The sequence below is a fragment of the Micrasema longulum genome, unplaced genomic scaffold, assembly GCF_059751315.1.
Source record: "Micrasema longulum isolate JH-2025_06_02 unplaced genomic scaffold, ASM5975131v1 h1tg001057l, whole genome shotgun sequence".
Taxonomy (NCBI): Eukaryota; Metazoa; Arthropoda; class Insecta; order Trichoptera; family Brachycentridae; genus Micrasema; species Micrasema longulum.
In genome coordinates, this window is record NW_028278245.1 from 252,270 (window position 1) to 277,483 (window position 25,214).

At 32.9% G+C, this 25,214-nt stretch overlaps 1 protein-coding gene across 1 annotated transcript in view; it reads right to left on the bottom strand.

Moving 5' to 3' along the window:
• LOC148277278 (nardilysin-like) overlaps positions 1–25,214 on the bottom strand; it is a 36,539-nt gene that overhangs the window by 5,411 nt on the left and 5,914 nt on the right. Inside the window, exons 6-19 of the mRNA XM_088233110.1 lie at positions 24,383–24,553; positions 22,983–23,104; positions 20,414–20,534; positions 17,189–17,266; positions 16,505–16,645; positions 14,910–15,039; positions 13,447–13,870; positions 12,348–12,498; positions 10,554–10,687; positions 9,341–9,575; positions 6,208–6,351; positions 5,550–5,686; positions 4,266–4,473; positions 1,355–1,456 (exon numbers count right to left, since the gene is read on the bottom strand). Coding sequence (XP_088089236.1) covers positions 1,355–1,456; positions 4,266–4,473; positions 5,550–5,686; positions 6,208–6,351; positions 9,341–9,575; positions 10,554–10,687; positions 12,348–12,498; positions 13,447–13,870; positions 14,910–15,039; positions 16,505–16,645; positions 17,189–17,266; positions 20,414–20,534; positions 22,983–23,104; positions 24,383–24,553 — 2,298 coding nt within the window. The remainder of the gene's footprint in view (positions 1–1,354; positions 1,457–4,265; positions 4,474–5,549; positions 5,687–6,207; positions 6,352–9,340; positions 9,576–10,553; positions 10,688–12,347; positions 12,499–13,446; positions 13,871–14,909; positions 15,040–16,504; positions 16,646–17,188; positions 17,267–20,413; positions 20,535–22,982; positions 23,105–24,382; positions 24,554–25,214) is intronic.

Genomic DNA, 25,214 nt, shown 5'->3' on the forward strand with positions numbered 1-25,214 from the left:
TGATCCGTGTTTGTCGTATTGTTAACTCGAGACAAGATCTGAACTTTTTTGGTTTAAGTTTACAGCGATTTAAACGAGCACTAAATAAATAGTCCAGATCTTGTCTCGATGTCCCTTATGTTTGTCAATGCTTCTTTTCTTTTTTCAAAATGTTTTTGACTATTCTTTTATTGTAATATTAAAACCCTATAAATTGTATAAATGGACAATGTCCGTTAATAAATACATAACTTAGATTAAAAAGAAGAGAAGTCTTGGATAGACCCAAGCCACAGATGTATATTATTTTATCGTAACAATTCTTGTATCAACTTCGAAATGCATTCACCTATATCCAGAACACAAAGGTATGGAAATAAGTTTGAAAAAATATTTGATATTTTCAATACAAACCCTGTGAATGCATTAAAATGTAATCTCACTCGTTATTTTTTAGAAAAGTAATTAATTTATTTAAAAAATATATTATTAAATTTAACTTTTTTTTCTTGGATACGTATTTTTATTTATTTCTTTATATATAAATTATACATTTGTGGATTTATTGCCAAATTCCAACTTCTTCCAACCAACTGATAAAATAAAGGTGTTATTTAGATAATTTAAGATTATTTAATTGATCCAAAAAATTTAATTTTTATAAAGTATTATTGTAGCATTATTTTTATTTTTCATTATTACCTAGCTAAATACTAGCCACTTTATGTTTATGTTAAATTATTCTCAATTTTACTTTGTCATATTTATATTTGGAGCAAAAGATTTTCTCACTTTGATTGTTATCTTTTATTTGTCATCTTAGATATGTTATGTTTCTTTTTTACTTTTTTGCAGTTTTTTAAGAAATATTTTACTTTAACTAATTTGTTTAGTTAGAATTATTCAGGTTAATTATATAGTTATATTTCATATTATATATTACATAATGAATTGTTCACTGCTGTGATTATTTCTGTAAAACTTTTTGTAAAAGGTTCTTTGAACCGTTGATATATAAATAAATATTGTGACATCTTCTATTGTTTGTGAACTGAAAATAAATAATTAATTACAATGTAGAAAGTTTTGAAGAGGTAGTAAAAAGGTTGTAGCACGAGTATGCAACTCAAATTAAGGCTCTCCTGAGCCGGTGGCCCAGCCAGTTTCACCCTCAAAACGCTCGTTATAGGAGGCCACATTTTAAAATGATAATGTAACTTGAAAATAAAGTAAAAATAATCCAAATTTAAATGACTGACATTTTAGCGTCCTGCTCCGATGCTGCCACAACTCTGATTCCCATCAGTGTTGTGTTCGATCGACAAATTATTGGGCTCTATAAATCCTACAATATTAATTTTGAAAAAAAAAATACCTGAAGAGATAATTTCTTGAAGTTCTTCTTGTTGCCGTGGAGGGAATGTTCCGTGAACCACTCTTGGACTTCTTCGAGAGTAATACTTTTTACGCATTCAATCTGAAAATTAGGCAGTAAAATATATTTGAGAATTAAATTTCTATTTATTTTTTAAAGATATACATAGAGTTTATAAGTGAAAATTCTTGATAGAAGTTCATTGTAATTTATTGCAGAAATAAAAGACTAGTGATACTTTAATCCATAAATTTGGAATATCCGGTGACCGGTTTCATCGCTTTCGTATCATCTTCGAGACTGGCATCGTTATTAAGAAATTCAACGTATTTATACAAAACAGAATTAAGGATAGAGAATTCTAAATTATATGAAAGTGGATTAAATTTAATTATTTTTGTCTTAAGGATCATTAACAAAGTGTTTCTGGTTAACTAATGAGTTGATATAATGATATTTTAATGAGTTTAAGTATTGTATATATATTATTTTTACTGTCGCATCCTTTACTATTGTTGTAATCACTTTACTAATGACTTTTTTTACCCTTTGTTTTTCCGAATCATAATTATTATTTATTTTATTTAGATCTATGATAAACATAGTCTAATATATATTTACAACACAATATTTACATCTATACTTATTCTAACATTATTTATTACTATTGTGTACATACAATCCTAATTTTTATTTTTTATTTTATAATTTTTCACGCCCATAAAGCTTTTTCATACATGGAAGTTATATAAAACATGAGTATATAAACAACATAAAATTTTAAAAATACAATATAAAGCAATAAAAGATAGAACAATGTTTAGAGGTAAAGTTGGTATAAAAGAAAAAGGGTGGGAATATAAACAAAATAAATATTAAAAAAAAAACAATATAAAGAAATAAAAGATAAGAAAAGTGTTAAAAACAGAACAGTGGTATAAAAATAAAAAGATGAGTGTATAAACAACACGAATTTAAAAAAAATCACTATAAATAAATAAAATATAGAACTGCGTTTAGAAGTTTAGTTGGTTAAAAAAAATATAAATAATAATAAAAAAATAAGCCGAAGAAATGCAGTTAGAGGTTTAAAGCAATTACAGTAAAGCCTCATTTTTACGTTCCTCGTTTTTACGTTTTCCCGCTTTTTACACCGAAATATTTTTGTCCCATTTTTTTCCATACATTCTCATTCAAATTTTCCCCCAATTAACGTTTTTTACGTTTTTCATAACCCCGGTTTTACGCCGAATTTTTTTCATAACTCATTCGATCTGTCAAAAGAAGGGCCGCGCGCCGCCGCGTGAATGGAGAATAAATCGAGGTAAATAAAAAAATGTGTAAATTAGTTTCTCAAACTAAATTCAAAGTAGGCGCAGTGTAATTGACCATTTTGATAAAGTGTCTAATTTTGACATTTTACTAAATAGTGACATGCAGTTGACGCGACGCATGTTTAGGAAGAAAAAAGTCTTTACATCAATAAATTACGAAGCAGAAATTTAAAAAAAAAATGGCAATATAAATATTATTTGATTGATTGATTTGGTGTTTATTTTGTAGAACTCCATATTTAAACTTATAATTAGAAATCAAACACTGATTTATATATAATAATAAATGAACAAACCAACCTAATATCTTCACCACTATTAAACATATTTAAATAGACTGTTATTCTTTACTTTGTTCCTTTTTGTACACGCTTATATGACGCGTAATTAATAGATGAATCATGTTACAATTGCATTGATATATTTTGATAAGAAATTCTTAAAAATAGAAATATTGTATAATAATACATTTATGTTTATATAAATTTCCTCATAATATTTCAATCATGTTTTAAAATTAAAATGAACAGCAACCTGTTATAATATTATTGATATTTTTTTCGACAACAATTATCTAAATTTACAAAACTATAAGGCTTCATTAATTATCTCACAATACATACTTGTATGTCAATAAATACTTACTTTGTTATATTTTCCCCGAAATTCAAATATAAATACCTAAATTCCCCATTACCTATTAAACACTTAGCCTCACCCTTAACCATCGGTTTTTCCCTCAATTATGATTAATGTCCATGCTATAGTTCATAAGATTATTTTTATTTTCTACTTAAGTACCTTGAATTATATAACTATATAAGGACATTCAATCCAAATAATCTTCACATTCGTTTGAAAATGCCCTAATAAGGCGAAACAATTGTCACGAAGTTTTTATTTTTATATGTTTATATTTGTAAAAATAAAATAAAGTGTTCAGTAGACTCAAATCAGTGTTTGATTTCTAATTATAAGTTTAAATATTATTTGATGTTATACACACATAATGTGAAAAGGGGATAGTTTACAGTTATCATAAAAGTGTAAAACAGTTCGCAATGTAAATGACAGTTGAAATTTTGTGGTGCCATACTAAAAAAAAGTGATACAATATAAATAAAATTTTCCAATATTTATAAAAAAAAAAGTTATATGCATCTTATGTGAATTCAAATGTTTTTTTTCGTGTTTTTGAGGTTAAGTACCTACATAAAATTATTTAAACATGTTTTTTTTTAATTCAATAAAAAAAACACTTTGTACAAAATATTTTTAATTGTATCATTAGTAAATATGAATAATCCCCAATCATGGCAGTTCTTACAATTTTTCTGCAGTAAATTTAGTATAGTCTTGTACAATAATTATATTTTAATAAAATTTAATTTTTTCATAGTGAACATTGATTTCAACCTGGGTACATTATATTGCTCAGTTAAGATTTTGAATGTTTCAATCAAGGATCAGGATATAAATTAGTTTTATCTGTTGGTTCTTTTTTTATCTACTGGATTTTCGGTCCATTGAGTTTATAACTTGAGTTGTGACCAAATATAATTCATATGCATAAATACCTCTTGCGCCGTCCTGTTGAAGTTGTATTCCCGGGAGACGATCTCCCCCCAGTGGCGGAACGCCTCCTCCTTGAGTTCCACGTCCACGCAGCGCTTCAGCTTGACCAGCGCTCGCCGCACCTGCTCCAGCGCACTGGGCGCCAGCTCCTGCAGGTCCTGGCCAAACTTCTGCAGGAAGGACTCTATCCGGTTGTCCACGTGCTCGGCACTGGAGAATAAGTTATAATTAAATTCATTCGCATTCAAAAGCAAATAAGTACATCAAATTATCAAGAAAATACCCGCAAAACCCTATAGAACTATGTCATAACACTGTTGATCCCTCACAAGACCCCTATTGTCCAGTGATCACTTTACATAGTCTGACTTAAGGTTGCTGATTTGTTTTTTTTTAAATGAATAACCCGCTAAGCCTCTTTTTTAGAGGCTCGTCAGAATGTGGGAAAGAGAGGATATGGAAGGATATTATGAAAAATACATCGCAGCACACAGACCAGTTGAGAAAAAAACATTCTTCCAACTTGCAGGAATCGAGCCTGTGAATAAGCTGATTGATTGATTTGATTAAGCTTAGTGCATGTTTAGACATGGTGGTGTTCACATCTCTATAAATCTGCATGTGATTTATGCATTAAAAAAAATATTATACAGGGTGTTCTTTAAACCCTGTCAAATCCGAAACCACGATGATCAGTATGGGCAAAAAGATATATTAGCATATTTAAAACAATATTTAGAATGCAGATTTTTTTTTAAAAATAAAATATTTAAAAAAAACAAATGGTTACTTACTTCTGCAGGGGAAAAGCGAGGGGGCGTGGCCATGTGGTTGACGGTATATCAGACTCTCCCCTCTCCTCTCCTCACTTCTCCCTTGCAGAAGTAAGCAACCATTTTTTTTTTTAATATTTTTTTTCTGTAAATTTTTTTTTTAATATTTTTTTTCTGTAAATTTTCATTCTAAAAATTTATTTTAATGTGCCAATATGTCTTCTTGGTCATACTGATCATCGTGGTTTCGGATGTGACAGGGTTTAAAGAACACTCTGTATAAACACTACGGGGATGGTGAAGGTGGAGGTGAATTTTAGTATTTGAATTCTGGTGTAGTGAGTGTCCTGACGAAGAGACGGGTACGTCTCGAAACCGGTAGACTTAAAAAGTCGGTAAGTGGTTATAGACTAATATTTACTAACATTAGTTGACTGCTTTTTCGCTTATGACCGCAGAATACATTACATTACAGTTGCCTTACTGGAGTTAGTTTGAGGGGTCAACACTAACCTGTACTTGTCCGCTTGCATATTGACCGTGATGGAGTAACCCAGAACAGAGAAAGAGTACCTCAGGAGACAGAACACATTGTATCCGAGCTGCTCTTTGGTACGGAGGGTATTAAACAGTGGCTCCTCCATTAACATCTGAAATTATATACTCAAGTTCTTTAAAAATGTGTTATTTAGAATTTTCACAGAATTATCATTTCCCTATTTGCACTCAGTGGCGCAATGAAATATCATAATAAAAAAAAAAACATTTACATTGAAATACAACTTGTTTTTACAATGAGGAAATTCAGTGGTTTTTATAAAAAAAATGTAGTGGTCAAGACGCTTGACTCACGTGTGTGGAAGGTTTCAGATTCACAAAAAGAGAACACAAAAAATTAAAAACAATTGTATTTTTAAAATTATGAATGAAAACATTTTTCCACGAATAGTGAATGAATTGTGAACAGAATGATGAATGTTACACAGTGTGTAAAGTGGCCACTTGAACCCGCCAATGACAGGTCATAAGCCTTATAAATATGCCTAGACTTTTGTATTTCCTTTTCAAAATTTTTTTTTTGGAAATAAACATATTACACAACGTGAAAGGTGATTATCCAAACCAGGCCAAGACAAGTTATGAGGGCGATTCGATTGGTTGTTATTATTACCATGATAAACTCAATGATGCAGGACTCCTTGAGGGTGTATGTCCCGCTCTGGTAGTAGTTAGTAATGTTGCTATTTCCGTTGCTCTTGTTGACTCCGTTCACGCGGCAGTAGTGGCTTCCTTCCGGGATCTCGTACACTTCTATCTGCGGCAGAAATTATACACATGGGGATACGTGGGGGCTAAAGTCATCGGGGCTGGTATTCCAAACGCTCTCGTGGCCGTGTTATCTCGAATATTTACATACAAAATACATGAGAAAAACGGTTTTCTCGTGCCACGAGAGTGGTTTAGAATAGCACCCCTGAAAGTGGCGTCTGAATGTAACACTAAAAATATGCTGATGATACAAGCCTCACCTTATTGTAATACAAAAAAAATATGCCATTGACCTTGAGTTTCATCTCATTGTCATTGACCTCATTGTAACACTAAAAATATGTTATTGACCTCATTGTGTAACGCTTAAAATATGTCATTGACTTCATTGTAACACTAAAAATATGTCATTGACCTCATTGTGTAACGCTTAAAATATGTCATTGACTTCATTCTAACACTAAAAATATGTCATTGACCTCATTGTGTAACGCTTAAAATATGTCATTGGCTTCATTGTAACACTAAAAATATCTCATTGTTACGCTTAAAATGTGTCATTGACTTCATTGTAACACTTAAAATATGTCATTGACCTCATCTAACAGTAAAAATATGCTACTGACCTACCCTTACCTAATAGCCCGATACTTTACGGATCTGGGTTTGGAGGGGGAGATTTAGGAAAATGTAAACTCTCGCCTTCTAGACAGTAGCTAAGGCTCTTTATAGACCCGGGCTTGGAGGGCGAGAACTATTCACGGGGACCCGTAACAATAGATCTTCACAGGTCGCAGGTCACAGTGACGTCAGGAGCTCGCATAGCACTGACCCCAACCACTAAGAGTAAGAAGCAGATTAATGCCATTGAACTCGAGTGTCATCTCGCTGTAAAACTAGGAACACGCAATCAGCCAAGAGGAGGTGGGAAGGAATCCACATAGTTTGTGATGGTTAATATAACACTAGAGTAATATAGTACCTTGGAATTGTCCTCGAATGATGCCCATCCATGATTTTCCTTGAAGGAGTCCATGGGCAGCAATAGTAACATATGATGGTAGGATAGAGATATAATTCTACTTAATGAGCATTGCGGAGTGACTGGATCAACGGCAGCTACATAAACTATCGTACCATAAAAACATCAAATTTTCAAAAGAGCCAATTAAAGGTGGCCGTGTCCAGGCGGACTATTGAATACAGTTCTGTCTGCAAAACAAAACCAGAATGGGTGCTTTTGGCTGGGGAAAAATTATAAGTTGAGATACGTCTGCCTGATGGTTGATGCGTTTGTCTACCATTGAGGTCTCAGGTTCGATTCCTGGCAATTCAAAAGGTGGTTTAGAAATTGAACAAAGAAAAAAAAATATTTTTTCCCTTACTCCAACTCCAGGGTGCATGCTGCAAACTCAGGGCCCCGATTACAATATGAAGTTAACGAGGTTATTTTCAATTGTCTTTAAAGAAAAATTGAATTTTCTGTATGAAAATGCATTTTCTGTGTAGAAATTCGTCGGTAACCCATAATTGAAAACACTTTGAAAAAAAATATATACATATTGATAGAGTAAATTTAATTTGACTTTATAGATAGTTGTGGATAATTCTGTTAACTTCCCTTTGTAATCGGGGCCCGAGTGCCAGTCCAGGGACAGTGAGATATTGCGGTGTAAAACCATCTTTCCAGGAATAGAATCCAACGTCTTAAGCGTGGTAGGCAACCACTGCACCACAGGGCGGATTTATCTCGGCTCGATTCCCCTTTGCTAAATTTTTATATGCCTCTAATCAGCTCTCCCAAAAAGGTAAGGTTTTCAGCACACAATAGTTTACACAGCTGCCATCAATGAGTCCATTTGTTAGATCATAAATTATTATGAAATAAAATATATTGTTATTAGTGTTACTATTTTTTTTTTCTATTTAAAGAGCACTGCTTTGATTTAGGGAGAGAGAGACTATGAAAAAGTATAGTTTGTTTTTTTTTTTTTAATATGCTGGTTTTAATAATGGGGGTAATTAATATTTACATTTATTTATTTATTTCATATGAAACTTCATATTTTTTCTTTTCTATATAAACACCTCACTGGCATGGTCGAGGCATTCATTTACATTATTTTTTTATTATGTTGGTTACGTGGTTAAGACTCTCAGGAGGCATCCGCAGTATATGGCCTAGCCAATCGTATCGCCTCCGCTTGACGACAGTTGTCACCGGAGTTTGCCGCGTCCGTTATCTTATTACTTCATTCCTCACAAAGTCAAACCACCGCACACCCAAGATTCTTCCGAGACACCTATTCTCAAAATTCAGAATTTTGCTGTTTTTTCCCTAGTATGCAGGCGTTATATAGGCGAAATTCGGTTTTCACTGAGTAAAGTAAAGATATAGTAGTGGGTATTTATGATAATAAATGTGCATACATACACACACATAAATGTAGGCATAGATGTACACATACATGTATAAATAAATATTAAAATCAATAATAGCCGGTTTTAAAAACAATCTATCAAATTTCCGTAAATCCAACGAACCATTAGCCGTTCGTAACGAACAATAACTAACGATAGTGTGAAACACGCACAATGTGAATGTGATGCTTTATATCACAGAAGAAGCCGCGTGCTCGGGGGCCCACTGGTAAAACCTGTGGTTGTTAGAGCGCTTGCCCCCTACCTAATATCCCGATACTTTAGGGACCTGGGCATGAAGGAGGAGATTTAATAACCGTAAGCCAGTTTTTTCATTAAGAACTGATTTACGGGAACCCGTCACAATATATGATCAACACAGATCGCAGAATGAGGTTTAGCGCTGTAATAATTCGCTGTCCCTGTCCTGGTATTTGAAGCGTAAGGCTGATCACTTAATGTAAGAGATACGCTGCATTTGGCATTCCGATGATGAACATTAATAACAAAGTATTTTATTTCATAGTAATTTATAATGTTTTTAAGTGTTTAAGCAAAAGCCGATTCAATCAACGCAGTAATGAAAATGGTTCGCAATGGTTAATAGTCAATACCTTGGGTCTGTCTTCCTCGCGGAGCGTTGTCCAGCGAAGATTTTCCTTCAGGGTGTTGGCCACTCGGAGGGCTTCCTCCCGCAGTATGCAGCCCTGCACCAGCAGCTGGCAGTGCAGGCTCTCCAGGAAGCGGCTACCGATGGCCCGCATGTCCTCATACGTAACGGAGCCTAGGGCCTCTAGCTTCTTCATGTTGGTGTGGTGGTCCTTCAGTATGAGAGTGAAGCGCATGTCCCTGGAAGTACAAGGAAATTCTGCGTAAGAAATGAGCATTAGAAGAAAACTTAAAAATCTCCATTGAGATATTTACAAAAAACTTTGAAAGAATAATTGTGAAATTTCTAATTATGCTTCACTAACTCAATGGAGAATGCTAAAATCTGTTTTTGCAAGATTTAGAGCCGGTTTTGAATTACACTATTATTAAGGTAGGTAGGTTTTTATGTACAGTTTTTTTATGTCATTTTTACGTTCCTCAATTTTACGTTTTCTCGCTTTTTACACCAAAATATTTAGGTACCATTTTTTTTCATACAAATATTCCGGTCATAACCCCGGTTTTACGTTGAAATTTTTTCAAAACTCATTCAATCTGTCAAAAGACGTCGAGCCATGCGCCGCCGCACGAATGGAGAATAAAATCGAGGCAAACAACAAAATGTATAAATTATCGTCTCAAACTAAATTCAAAGTAGATGCAGTGTAATTGACTGTTTTGTTTAAGTGTCTATTTTGATATTTTACTAAATAGTGACATGCAGTTGACGCATTTTTAGGAAGAATAAAGTCTTTACATCAATAAATTACGATGCAGAAAGTTAAATAAATTGGCAATAGAAATATTATTTGAAGTTATAAAACATGATATCATAAAAGTGTGAAACAGTTTTGCCGCGATGCAAATGACAGTTGAAATGCTGTGTGCCATACTTAAAAAAAGTGATACCATATAAATAAAATTTCCCAATACTTAGGGAAAAAATCATTGTGTGCATTTTATGCAAATTCAAATTTTAATTTTTGTAAGTACCAATGTAAAATTATGTAAACATGTTCCGTTTAATACAAAATATTTTTAATGAAATCATAAGTAAATATTAATAATCCCCAATTATGAGTTTTAACAATTATGAGGATTCACATAAGCTGGTAGTCGACAGAGGCCCAGAGGCCTCCCGTGCGGACATGGAATGATAAATCGTGGTTTACTTACTTGACTAATTTAGATGGTTTGTATACAGAATTGGTATAATTCTTGGTCTGTATGTCCCTAATAGCATCAAACAGTTCTTTCGATAGATATTCCTCGTAATTTTTCATTGTTTTAGTAATTACGTCAACCAATATCTGAAACAAACAAAAAAAGAAAAGATTTTTGTCAAATATGCGTATAAATATTATGATAATTTCAGGGGGGGCGATTACATTGATTACGAAGATACACTATCGGCCCCATATCTTCAAGTTTTGAGGTTAAATATGGTTACGGTAAACACCTTCGCTGCCCTATTTCGCCAAAGAGCCTGGAGCCTATGGGAACGCCTGAAAAGCTCTAACAACGCACTTCTCCAAGCCACTGCAGGGTGGATCCATTCACCGTTGTTCGAGCGATGACGGATATGCTAAGACCACCATAAGTGCTGCAAATATAAAATATTATTTTATGTTTATATTTATGTTTATATGGTATAACTGGCTCTGCACTATATAGCCATTTCACTGGAATAAAATTTAAAAAAATATATATATATCTACGCACTAGTGGTGACAAAAATCAAGTTCAAGCAATCTTTTTTGCTTTGGTAAAATTTAAAATCATTTTGAGGTGACAAAAGTGAAATGGTAGGTAATATTTATTTTTCATAGCGGCAACATTTTTTTTATTTTTATTTATTTATTTTATTTATTTCTTAAGTTAGCTTATATTAAAACTAATATAAACTATTATGTACATTTACATCATCTATATATATTTACATTTCCTTACAGTAACTTATACATTTATTTTTAAATTCTTTCAGACACTTTTCATTCTTCATACATTCAGGCATCTCATCATACATTTTTAAACCCTTATACATCAAACAATTTTGCGACTCAGCTCTTTTCAATAATGGTAGTCTTATTTTATCCTTTTGTCTAGTAGCATATTCATGACAATTTTTGTTTAAGACAACTTTATCCTTAAAATATTTTGGTAATTTATCGTGAAAAAATTTATGTATAAATATCAACATATTAAATTTAAGTCTCCTTCTTACAGATAACCATTTTAGTTCATCTCTCATTTTTTTTACATTGCTATATTTATTTTTCTTAAGAACTATTCTCATCGCTTTATTTTGTAAAATTTCTAGTTTATTTAAATTTCCTTCGTTTGCTAAAAATAATATTGTTGAGCAGTAATCTATATGTGGAAGAATGATTGTTTTGTAAATTAGTTCTGCAGTATCTTTATTTAATTTATTTCTCAATCTACTAAGGAAAAATATTTTTTTTTGATATTTTTTTATTAATGTGTTCAAAATTTGCATTTAACGTCAATTTTGAATCAAGTATTATCCCCAAATATTTCATTTCATTAACCTTTTCTATGGTTTCATTATCAATAAGTACATTCATCCTTGGGTTTGGCTTTTTCCTTCCTAACTCCATGTATTTTGTTTTTCCAACATTAAGCTGAAGTTTATTAATTTCTTCCAAAGTGTTGCAAGTAAGGCTTCCGTGATAATAAGATTGAAGATAATAATATAAAAACAAATAGTCAAAAAGCTGAAAAATTGTTAAGGTCTTGGATCGAGATGTCTTGATCTTTTTTACTGATTAGTCATTACGAGCCAAATTAATCTCCCATGCATTTTCTTTTTTAGGATTTTTATCTGCGAGTAATTATCGAGTGGATAACTCTTATCAAGGATTCTAGTTATATTTCACAGACAGAACGGCATTCTTCATCCGCCCGGACACAGACAACATATGTAATAGTAAATGAAAATACGCCACTCACTGGCAGCTTCTGCTTGAAGCCACTGAGCTTCAACACGAGTCCCTTCTCCATGGCGAACAGTGAGTGCGATAGCCCCGCCATGTCCGCGGCGTACAATTTCTCAGTCAGGATTTGCTTCAGCACATGGCACCACATATCCACCAAGCAGGCACTGCGCAAACAAGACAATAATAAAACTAACACATAGGATTTTTTTTTTCATTTTGGCAGGGGGCAAAATGTCAAACGCTCTCAGATCTGAAAGACCGCTGAAGAAAGCCAACAGCAATTATTATTATTTGTTATAGGCAGGCAGCCTTTGCTGATGCGCCTATATCTCGTGTACTGCTTTTTGTCCAAGTTCTTATTCCTTCAAAAAAGCATCCAAACGGTTTTTGAACTGGTTGACCGAAATGAAAGATTATTATTATTTTCTACTTAAGTACCTTGAAGTATATAACTATATAAAGACATTCAATCCATCTAATCTTCACATTTGTTTGAAAATGCCCTAACAAGGCAAAACAATTGTCACAAAGTTTTTATTTTTATATTTGTAAAAATAAAATAAAGTGTTCAGTAGACTCAAATCAGTGTTTGATTTCTAATATTATAAGTTTAAATATGGAATTCTACAAAAATAAACACCAAATCAATCAATATTTTATACACGATAGACATAATGCACCACAAGTGTGCGTGAAACAAATAACATCAGGGATAAATAAAGCGACAGAAGCAACAAATACGTGTTGACAGTTGAAGTTGACAGTTAATAGCACCACAGGCGTGGGATGCGCGTGCACATTTCTTATACGCGCGCACATCTAGGTTCCAATATTTGTTGAAATCGGGTAGTGTTCTAATTTTTCTCAATTTGACCACAGATTTTTATTTTTCGGGGCAGGCAACGATGATGAACCGCCACACGCGTCCATCCTGACATACATACTTAACTTTTTCCACATTCATACATCTTGTCATACATGCCCTTCGGTTGCGTCTGCTTTTGACATGACCAGACTTTATATTTTGATTTATCTTGATATTGTGATTTATACAATGAAATAAAAAAATAGAGAAAAAATACCTCTCCAGTAATATTAATCACTTTACTTACTCCACAGCGCTCCTGGATGGAATCGGTGATACCAAATGAATGTATATAAAGGCATTCGGATGTCGGAACTTGTAATCCGGTTTGTACCACAGTTCTAAGAGTTCGTCATTGACGATGAGCGCCGGTGGAGCATCCAGGATAGTCTTGATGGCCTGCTTCTTTGCCTTCAGCTCCTCAGATTCCACCACCTCCGGTTCCCCGGCCTTGGGCTCCGCGTCTCTCTTTTTGGACTTGGCGGTGACCTTGTCAGCGGCCGGAGTGGCGGTTTTGACCTCCGCGTTTACCTCGTCTATGAGTTTAGAAAGCTCGGCGGGAAGAGGAATGAGTTCGAAGTCGTCGGGAATGTAAATATTTGGATCGGGAAGGTGGAATTCTTTGTACGGTTCTATAGTCTTCCAGCGATCCAGGTGTTTTGAAGGAATTTCTGGAAGGTAATTAGTAGTCAATATAATTAATCAATATTATAAAAATTTTTGAGCAAAAGTTTGTATTAAGTTTTGTGTCCAAAATAAAATGAAATGCAGTGCCGTGGTCTGTGACGCTTTACATCGTAAAAGAAGCCTCATCTACTGGTTAAACTTGAGGATGTTAAAGAGCTTGCCCACTACCTAATAATAGCCCAATACTTTACGAGGGGGAGATTTAGTAAAATGGGAACTCTCGCCTTCCACACAGTAGCCTGGCTCTTTATAGACCCGGTCTTGGAGGGCGAGAACTATTAAGGGGGACCCATCACAACAGATCTTCACAGGTCGCAGTGACATCAGGAGCATAAAGCATAGCACTGACCCCTACCTCTAAGAATAAGAATAAGTCCCGTGGTTGGAATGTTGGACACCAATTATGGAGAGTTCCATGAAGTAAACAGCCGTTTTTAAAAGGCGTGGACGGCCAAGAACGTCGACTAATCCACAAATCAAACTAATTGTGTTTGCCAATCGCCAAATCACGGGTGGCGGAACAGGAAATTAGTGTCTCTAGAGTGGCTGCTAAATTCATACCCGTGCCCGCTAACGTTTTTGAGTATTTTTAGGACTTGGACCCTGCGAGTTTTTCCTGTTCCCAAAGATGAAGAGGACTATGGAAGGACAACATTTCGCGACCATAGAGAAGATTATTTTTGGTATTGTTTAATAATATGCACGCTTCCACATTCCATTATGTCGTATCCCAACTCAACACAGGGCTTTTGCCCTCAGAGCTAGGGAGATGTTATTATTTTTTTTTAAATATGTATCTTTGTATGAACAAATAAAAACGACTTGTCAATGGAACTGAAGGCCATATGAAAAAGCAAATTTCAGAAATGTTTCAAGGGTTGGAAAAAATGCTGGCATAAATGTATTATATCCGATGCTGATTACTTTGAAGAAATAAATAAAGACCTTTTTAAATTTACATAAATTATGAATATCTTTTTATCATATATCGTACAAAGCATTATTTTTTAAGTAAAATCTCACCACATTTTTTGTAATCAGTGTGGAACCATTCCTCCACTTGGTCATATTCTATGGGCTCCGTATGCTCCTGGGACACTATCATAATGTTTACTTTGTCGGGAACCATACAATCCAGTACATATTTTATATCCTGAAAATAGACGAGAGTATGTTATTGCTTATTGGAAACTTACAGTCAACAATAATTAATTACATATTTAAGATAAGGTCGAAAGACAGACCAGTAAAGTTTCATAATAATAATCACACAATACACGGAGTTTCATGGCTGACCGCGAAACATCAGAGGAACATTTCTCATAGTCCGTTTAACCGAATTTGATGGGACCGATGAGATAAAAATTCGGTTTAACCGGAAAATATTACAGTAAAACCTCATTTTTACATTCCTCAATTTTATGTTTTTACACCGAAATGTTTAGGTCCCATTTTTTTTCATACATACTCATTCATTCGCTCTATTCCCCCCAATTAACGTTGTTTACGTTTTTCATAACCCCAGTTTTACATTGAATTTTTTCAAAACTCATTCGATCTGTCAAAAGACTGGAGGTTAATAAAAAAATGTGCAAATTGTCTTAAGCTAAATTCAAAGTAGGTGCAGTGTAATTGACCATTTTGTTTAAGTGTCTAATTTTGACATTTCACTATATTGTGAGATACAGTTAACGCATGTTTAGGAAGAATAAAGTCTTTACATCAATAAATTGGGAAGCAGAAAGTTTACAAATGTGGCAATAGAAATATTATTTGAGGTTATAAACATAATGTGAAAAGAAGATAGTTTAAACCTTAGAGCGTATACATCTTTAAACAGTTATCAAAAAAGTGTGAAACAATTTTTCCGCGATGTAGATGACAGTTGAAATTTTGTGGTGCCATACTAAAAAAGTGATACCATATAAATAAAATTTCCCAATATTTAGGGGAAAAATCATTGTAGGCATTTTATGCAAATTCAAATTTTTATTTTATTTTATTTAAGTACCTACGTAAAATTATTTATACATGTTTTTTTTTTAATTCAATAAAAAAAAACACATAGTATTGATTGAAAAAACACAAAATATTTTTAATCAAATCATAGGTAATTAAATATTCATAATCTCCAATGATGAGAGTTTTTACAATTTTTCTGGTGTATATTTAGTATAGTCTCATACAATAATTATATTTTTATGTAATTTCTGTTTTTCCATGCATTTTTCTTTTCCTCGTATTAGCGTTTTCCTCGGTTTTACACTTTTTATTGTTACTCCCTAGAAAAACAGAGGTTTTACTGTACATTTTAATGTTTTGTCAAGTTTTCAAGAATTTCGATTTCGTTTCATTCTGGATCACCAAGACGAAAATCGCCGAACACGTCTAGCCTTAGCAGCTGCCACAGACAAAGTAAACAATGAATACAGCTGAAAATTTTAGCATAGACAATCGGACTCTCCAAACCCGCGAAATTTAAACATTCCCGTTATTCTCTGAACACACCTCGTATATCAACACAAATAACATCAACAATGATGATGGATGCCGTGAAACGATCCAGTCAAGAAAAATTAATTGTGCATTGATGGTGAAAATCTATAAAATGTACTTACATCGGGTTTGTAATCATAGAAAAGATCGGCTCCCGTGATGTAATGCTCGGGAGGGTAAAAGTGCATATTCTCTACCAAGTTCTCTACGTTATCACAGGGTTGAGAATCTTCTTCAAACTTGAAATTGATCTCCTCGATGCTCTACAATACCAACAAAATCACATTTATTTTATTTCATTGGTGCGAACAAAAGACATTCTCTTTTTTACAATTCTGTTTTTCTTTGAATATCTCATCGTACATCACTGCATCAGTACCAGATCATTCTGCTTGAATGTAAGGAAAGGTGATCGGTTCTAATCTTGGGGTGCGAGTCCGGGAACAATGGAATATTGCAGTGCAGATCCACTTTTAAAACCAATATTTCACATTCGCCCTACCTAAAATGGAACACAAGACAACAAGCATAGTGCCAACCCTACCGATTTTTCGGAAAAATCTATCCATTTTGTGAGCAGTAGGCTGTACTGCAACACTGACGATTAAGGATGATTTTCGCTGCAGTATTTCATTGTCCAAGGACTGGCAAATGAAGCGTAAGAGTGATCACCTAACCTTCATGTAACAGACGATCGATATACGCTACATTTGGCGTACCTACGCAGCGCAGAAATGACAATACAAGTACAATGATGTTTTAGTAGGGATTGTAAAAATTGATTATTTATTTATTTATTTATTTACCTGAATTTCTCTGAATATCCGTTCGTTGGGGCACTGACCTCTCAACATGTTGACGTAGGAGAAAACAGCATCTATAACCTGTTCAACAAGGACAAGGGATTAAAACTCCAACAGGCCAACGACTGACTGATTATGATAACTATTACTGATTGATAAAATTTTATTCATTCATTTATTAACGCCCAAAGGGCGTTTACACATACAAGTTATAAACAAATTACAAATATAAAAATACAATTAAAAATGAAAAAAATAATAGAAACTAAAAATACTATTCAAAAAATTGAAAAAAATTATTGGCTCTTGAAATTTGACAAAACTAGCAAATATACGTATATATTTTTGGTCATCAGTGTATTTGTTCCCGAGAGGGTGAATTTTCGGGAACAGATAATTAATGTGCGAATTTAACATGGCTATAGTAATATATCTAAAGTAAATATGACGCCTCAATGGTCAATTAGGCACATTGAAATAGATACATTTGACCAAATCAAGAAGATCAAAAATATTATTTACAACACTATACAAAAAAAAAACAGATCAGATATTTTTCTATCACCAATTTCAAGTAAATTTAATGTAAATAAGAGAAGATATTTTCTCACGGCAAATGGAATTTAAAATTTATGAACCGGAGAAATTCGTGCGGAATTTTTTCAATTTTATTACAATGGGTAGCATAGACAGGTGACCAAATTATTATAATTATTAATTCTAAGCGAGCAGCTTAAAGCTGCTATGCTTAAATCTATTTATACGAAAATTAGTTGTTGGCGCACTTCAACTTTTCCCAAACAAATCTAGTCTATTTTTTAATCCATTCTCATTGAGATCAACTCTCGTGACAGCTTATTCCAACCATCAACAACCAATTGAAGAATTGTGTTCTAACTGACTCCTAACCAATGGAAATATAATTTTTTGATTGATAGTATTGATTGAAAATCTTTTGCTGACCTCAATACAAATCCAACAACATTATCTGCGAATCTAATATCCGGATACCACTGTATATGGTTAGTGGAATCTATACCAGTAATCAGAGGCGGTTCCTTACTAAGTGCATAAGTGCAGTGCACTGCCAAGTAAAAATTTGTGTAAATAAATTAGTAATTTTATTGATAGTAAAACTATGTTATAAATAGGTAGAAAGAAACAGGGATTCGTTGCAATATTATACACGTAAACATCATAATATTCAATACTAGCGCCAAAAGATCTAGCTAAATCGACTCTAGCGGACGATTTTCTCATCTTGTCTACGCATGCGCAATCGTCGCAGTGCATATTCTGTTTGGCACAATCTTTTACCGTGAATTTGTAAGAAATTTATTTATTTATTCATTCAAAATTACAAAATTAAATATTTATGAACTTATTAAGGCTTTTTAGGCTATGCCCGTGTCAAGCCACAATAAATAACAATAAAAATACATAGTAAATTTAATTAGATCAAATTATAATGACATAGAATCACAATCTACAATCTAGAAAAAAAGGTAAATGTAATAAATAATCAAATACCAAAGAATACAATGCAAAAAAGATAATCAGAAATAATTTTTAAAATATAAATTATACAAATTAAGAATCACACATAATCAAATATACAAAATAGTGGTATCATTAAAACAAAATAATAGTAAAATATAGTAGTATTAAAAAAAAAAAACACAAAATAAGAGCATGATTTAAATCAACAGAAAAAGAATATATATATATAAAAGCATAATTGAGTTATGTTTTCTAGAAATTCACTCAATTATAGTAAGAAATAAAAGGAATAGGAGCAATAAATCATATGCCAAATAATAGTACGTACTAAATTAAATTATACAAAAATACATAATAAGAAAAACATAAAAAATATCAATATATATAAAAAGCAAATAAAAGTAAAAGAGTATGGAAGGAAAGCAGATTTGTAAATTTTTGCTAATTTCGTACTTTAAAAAAATTGACAACCTCGTCCCTTTCGTCCCTCGTCCCTTTTAAAATCGTCATTTGAGCGAGACAGACAATGCTTCATACCGATGAATTATGGGTTAGAGGGAGAAGATAATATACATATTCCGGGCATTGCCAAAGCATGCGCAGATTTGAAATTTGTTTGTAATGTCACTTTGAACATGCGTAATGACATTAACTAACTATAATGTGCGTATTATGTTGGGCGCGTTTAGCGTTTCTGGTTCCGATGCGCGGGCTGTCATACTATTGCTCGTTTATCACGTCAGACCTATCATATTATTATAATATTATTGAACTTAATATGCAAGTTGACAAAATGTAAAGAAACGCACTACCAATGTTCTCGGTCAGGAGCCGCCGCTGCCGGTAATCAGACGGCAGAAGGCACCATCTGCATTTTCAAGAATTTTCAGAAGAGCTGAAATACCTTGATTCAATCGACAAACAAACATATTTTAATGTTCTGTCTAGTTTCAATAGGGAGTTTTTTTCTAGATGTATTTACTGAAACTGAAAAACTAAAATACCGAAAAAATTACAAATGGTCCCTTCTGCCAACTGACTATCGATATATAACTGATTTTGTCAAACTTGTTTCATGAATTTATGCTACAGTGTAAAAGAAACAAAACCTGAAGTAGAGTATAAGTTCAGCACATAATATGTATATTATTGTTATCAAAAACATTTTTCACTTTGTGGTATGACATTTTACACTTATTTGTTTATAAATTTGTATAAACCACTTAATTTTTTTAATTACACTTCGACCGGTTTCGAGGTTACTACCTCATCGTCAGGAATTTAACTAACTTATAATTACACGCGTTGCTATTTATATAATAAAATATTGTATGAAAGAGACAGAAAATTGAAAGAAAGAGAGAGAAAGAAGATAAAATAAATCATAACGGGAATAGTTTCAAAAGAGGACTCGAAGTTAAATTTAAGTGATTATTTATTATTTGAAGTTTTTGATTAATGGCTTTACTAATTTCTAATCGTTCTAAATTATCTAAACGAAAACCATTTTGATTGACATGCAAAATTTCTACACACGTTTCTTGATTAAATTCATGGTTTTCGGATATAAGATGATTTGCCAATTCTGAAAAATTATTATTACTCAGACATCTTATATGTTCTTTGATTCTAACTTTAAATTTACGTGAAGTTTTTACAATATAGAAATTTGGCCAATTTAAACAATTTAATTTATAATTATACATAATATGTATGCACAACACTTACATCCTCCTTGAACTTGAGTCCCTCGGCAGTTAGTATAATACTGACGGTGAAGAAACACAGTAGGGAAGTGTGATCGATCCCGGATTCCGAGTTTCCTGTGTAAATTCCCAACGCCCACACCCTGAAATCATAAAAAAACATACAGCTTAATAGCAGATTAATAAATCATTTTTACCATCACGTCAAAGATCAAACCTGGCTTTTTTTTTTGTTTATTTATTATTTACATACAATATTACATTTTAGTTATTTTAAGACATTTTTGAAATTATTTTTTTTTTTTTACAGGACTCACCGAGCCAAGGAATATGGCTTGTCGGTAAAGATCCTTTACAATTAATCATATGATAGTCCTACATGGTTTTATAATAATAATTACTACTAACTTAGATATAGGGAGCGAAAAAAAAGTACATGTAATTGATGCTTTCAAAAAAAATATTTTTTTTAACTAACTAACCATCACGCCATTTCCCCAGAGGGGTAGGCAGAGAGGATAGAACGCCACACCACTCTGTCCTGGCACACTTCCTTTGCTTCCTTCACATTCATACATCTTCTCATGCACGCACGTCGATTATTCCGACTTTTCACATGACCACTTTCAAGAATTTGTTGTACTTGATCATGCCATGTCTTTCTCGGCCTTCCTCGACTTCTACAACCAGACACATTCGCATCATAAATCTTTTTAGCCGTTCTTTCATCATTCATTCGCTCCACATGACCGAACCATCGCAAAAGACCTTTCTTAATTTTGTCGATAATGCTTAACTCAGCCTTGCATTCTGCTCTAATTTCGACATTAGGGCACCTATCATACATTGTTTTTCCGCACATTCGCCTGAGGGATCGCATTTCAACAGCATTCAGTCTACTTTCGTCTCTTTTTTTCCAACTCCATGCTTCGCTTCCATACATTAGGGTCGGCACCAGAACTCCATTATGAACTGCTAATTTAGCCTCTTGCGATAGACACTTATTTGCTACGACAGGCTTTAAGGCACCATTAACTCTGTTACCGGCACTAACCCTCCTTTCAATATCCTTGTCCATATTTCCATCTCTAGTAAACATACTACCCAGATATACAAATTCTTCGACCTGTTTCAAACTATCTCCATTTACTACAATCTTACATTCAGTCATAGTTACATTTCTTTCAAAGACCATGACGTTCGACTTTTGCACATTCATTAGCAAATCACTCTCCTTGCACACTTCGTAAACCTTTGTAACCAAGGTATTGTATTTTTTTAATATTTTTTATATTAAGGCAATCCATCCTAAGAAGGATGATTTCTGCCAAGAGTACAATTTATTTAAATGAATAAAAATCAAAAAACATTTAAAAAAATAAAAAACTAAAAATTTATCATATTTTTTGAGAGGCCTGTAACTTGAGAGATTGTGTAACTCTTTAACTTCACAAACATCAAAAGATGAAAGAATTGAAGGAATATAGATGTTCAAATATAGGCAGAATGGTGAATGTTACACAGTGTGTAAAGTGGCCACTTAAACCAGCCATTGACAGGTCATAAGCCCTGTAGATGCCTAGACTTCTATATTACCTTTTCTTAAATTTTCTTCATCTCTGTTGTAATATGTTAATATAGACAGCTCCCCAGGGAGTTGAATCCAGTCCTTGTCCTTGTTTGAGTTTGTCCAAATTTTTGTAGACAAGAACTGGATTCAACTCCCTGGGGAGCTGTTTATATTAACATATTACAACAGAGATGAAGAACACTTAAGAGAAGGTAATATAGAGGTCCAGGCATCTACAGGGCCTATGACCTGTCAATGGCTGGTTTAAGTGGCCACTTTACACACTGTTTCACCATTCCGCCCACATTTGAACATCCATATTCCATCTGTTGATGTTTGTGAAGTTAAAGAGCTGAAACCTTTATTTATGCGGGTGAGATTCATCTAATTGAATTATTTCACCTACATACTAGGCAACGCCTGAAAATATTATTTATATAATTGTTAGGAAAAATTGTCATTTATAAACAGAATCCGCCTCCATTGTTTAGGTGGGTGTGCTTTATTTATTGTGGGAGTAGACTATAAATATTTGTTTATAAGTTTGCGTTTTTGTTTTTGATTTAATATTTTATCTAAATTTGTTGCAAGAAAGAGGGAAATTACTTTTGAGAGGGGAATATGGGATGGGGAACAGATGGAAGAGTTGAGGAAATGTGGATGTTCAAACATAGGCAGAATGGTTTTATTCAGTCTCTCCGCCCTGTGCGAGCTCGCGCTCTCCGGTCTTCACTTCGCTCTGCGGCCGACTACCTTCGCCTCTCTGGACCAAGTGGACGGGGTGGAAAGTCCTTTCCAGGGCTACTGAGATTGACTTGTAGTCGGTGCAGTGTGCTCTACCTTACGGCTTTACCTTTTGGCTCTGCTTCGAAGAGTGGCCTCCCGACTGTGGCAGACGCGGGCGACGAACCAGCTCAATCGTGGTAACGTATACGTTACATTCGGATGTTTGAGAGAAAATATAAGTAAGCAACCAGATTTAATATTACTAATTTTATATGTACAATGCATTTTTACTGACTTTTTCCTGAGGTAGGACAGCAGACTTCCGGCTCCCTCGTGTCCGAGTATCCAAGATACATATTGATGCGGCTTCCCGCGGTACTCACTAAAGAAGGATCTCATGCACCAAGTCAAGTGTATCTGGAAATCAAATACCACATTTAAATAAAGACAAACGTACATACAAAACAAACATCATATTAAACAATTACAAAAACGGTGTTACCTTATTTCGTATGAACGAAAGAATCATTGAATTGAATTTTATTTTATTAGTTTCATACTGAGAGATATAACCTAATAGAGTCACCCATAAGGAGAGAAAACATTCTACGATTATTGATCACGGCGTTAGCTACAGATTACAACAATATAACAGGCCATAGGTACTCGTTACATGTTTGTTAACATATTTATTTATTTGACGGACTTATGCAGTCCATTCTAACGATAGTAAATACAATTTCTTATAATTAATACAGGCACTAATAAAATAAAATACAACTAAATAAAATTAAAGCTAGAACAAAAAAAATTACACGTTTGTTGTTGAATTTAAAAACCAAACAAATCAAAAATTTGGAACGCTTTTGTTCTATGCAATACAGTTTAAGGGCCCTCTAGAAATTGATTACTCTGAGGTACCATATTATTATTATTATTATTATTATTTAATATCATATACATTTATAAAAAGTTGCTTTGACTGTCTAAACTAGGGTTATTTACCCCAAAGAAAAGAGAGAAAACTAGAGAAAAGAACAAAATTAGACTTCCATTTAGGAAAAAGGCAAAGTCACAAAATTCAATTTTATTTAAAGCAATTAAAAAGTATTACGAAATGGAAAAAAATATTTATGAAGAAAAAAACATATCAAAATTTAAAATAATGGTCAAGACATATGTGATAAACAATTTATAATTTAAATATATTTGCAATGTTATTATTAGAACACACATAACAATATGTATAATATGTGTGCCCTACTTTAAGATTTATATTTTAAAAAATTTAAAAAAAAAGACAATCAAAATATAAAAAAGGGTAGTAAACATAGTAAAAACACAGTAAAAAACACAGTTAAAACAACTAAGTAAAAAACATAGTAAAAAACATATTAAAAAACATAGTTAAAAAACAAAGTAAAAAAGAGATAATAAAAACTTAAGTAAAAAACATATTTAAAAACATAGTAAAAAAAAAACAATAAAAAGCATAAAAAAAATAACAAAGTAAAAAATATAGAAAAAAACATAGTTAAAAAAAAACAATAAAAAGCACAGTAAATAACAAAAAAGTAAAAAAAAACAGCACAAACATTGTAAAAAAATATAAATAAAAACATATTAAAAAAAATAGTAAAAAAAAAAAACTTGATTAAGTAAAGCAAAATCAAACAATTAGTTATGATTATTTACCTCAGACACATGGTTGATTGGCTTCATATAGTAGAGGGAGCTGAACTCCGGTGAGATATCTTCTGGTTTAAAGGTGTGGGTAGCGAAGTCATCTGCGGGGAGGTTATTGTCGCTAATTTGGCCAAACGTGCTCAGGACATACTTCTCGAGCACTTCGATGGGCAGGCGAGCCTACGACAATACGCGATTATTATAAATTATAGAGCCTTAGCGCTGCTACAGGTATTTATTGTTTACAGACAGAGAAAATTGTCAGGAGTGAGCCACAATATCAAATAGCCCAAGCAATGCAAAAGTTCAGAGCTATGGGAAATTGGATTTGGAAAATGTTTTCTTATGCGCTGTAAAAATAAGAGCATTTAATTGCTGGGCGATGTTTCTCAAAAATGTATGAAAAAATTCATAAAAATATGTCAGTACTACTTTGAATTATGTCATAAGTTTTTAAGAATCAACCAATGATAGATTTCCAGTTTACAGGAAGCCAACTCACCAATAAATAGAACTTAAGACGTAACAGGCCGAGTAATTTCAAAATAACAAAATTTTAATAAATCATAGCGCTGATAATACAATCTTTTTTTTTTTTTTTTAATTTTGGTTTTGAAGAAATAAAATAGAAGTAACCCCTCCAAAGTCTCCACACCCCCTAAATATGTTCCAGTGGGTTGTATTTTTTTATTTCTGTCAATGGCAAAAGATTTTGTTATTAAAATATATAGAAAACGTTAATTATTTTATTTTGATAGGATTGAAAAATTCTGGAAAATGACTGCTTGAATATTCATTGCCGTTGACGTTAGGCACGTCGGCCATCATAACTAATATTCCG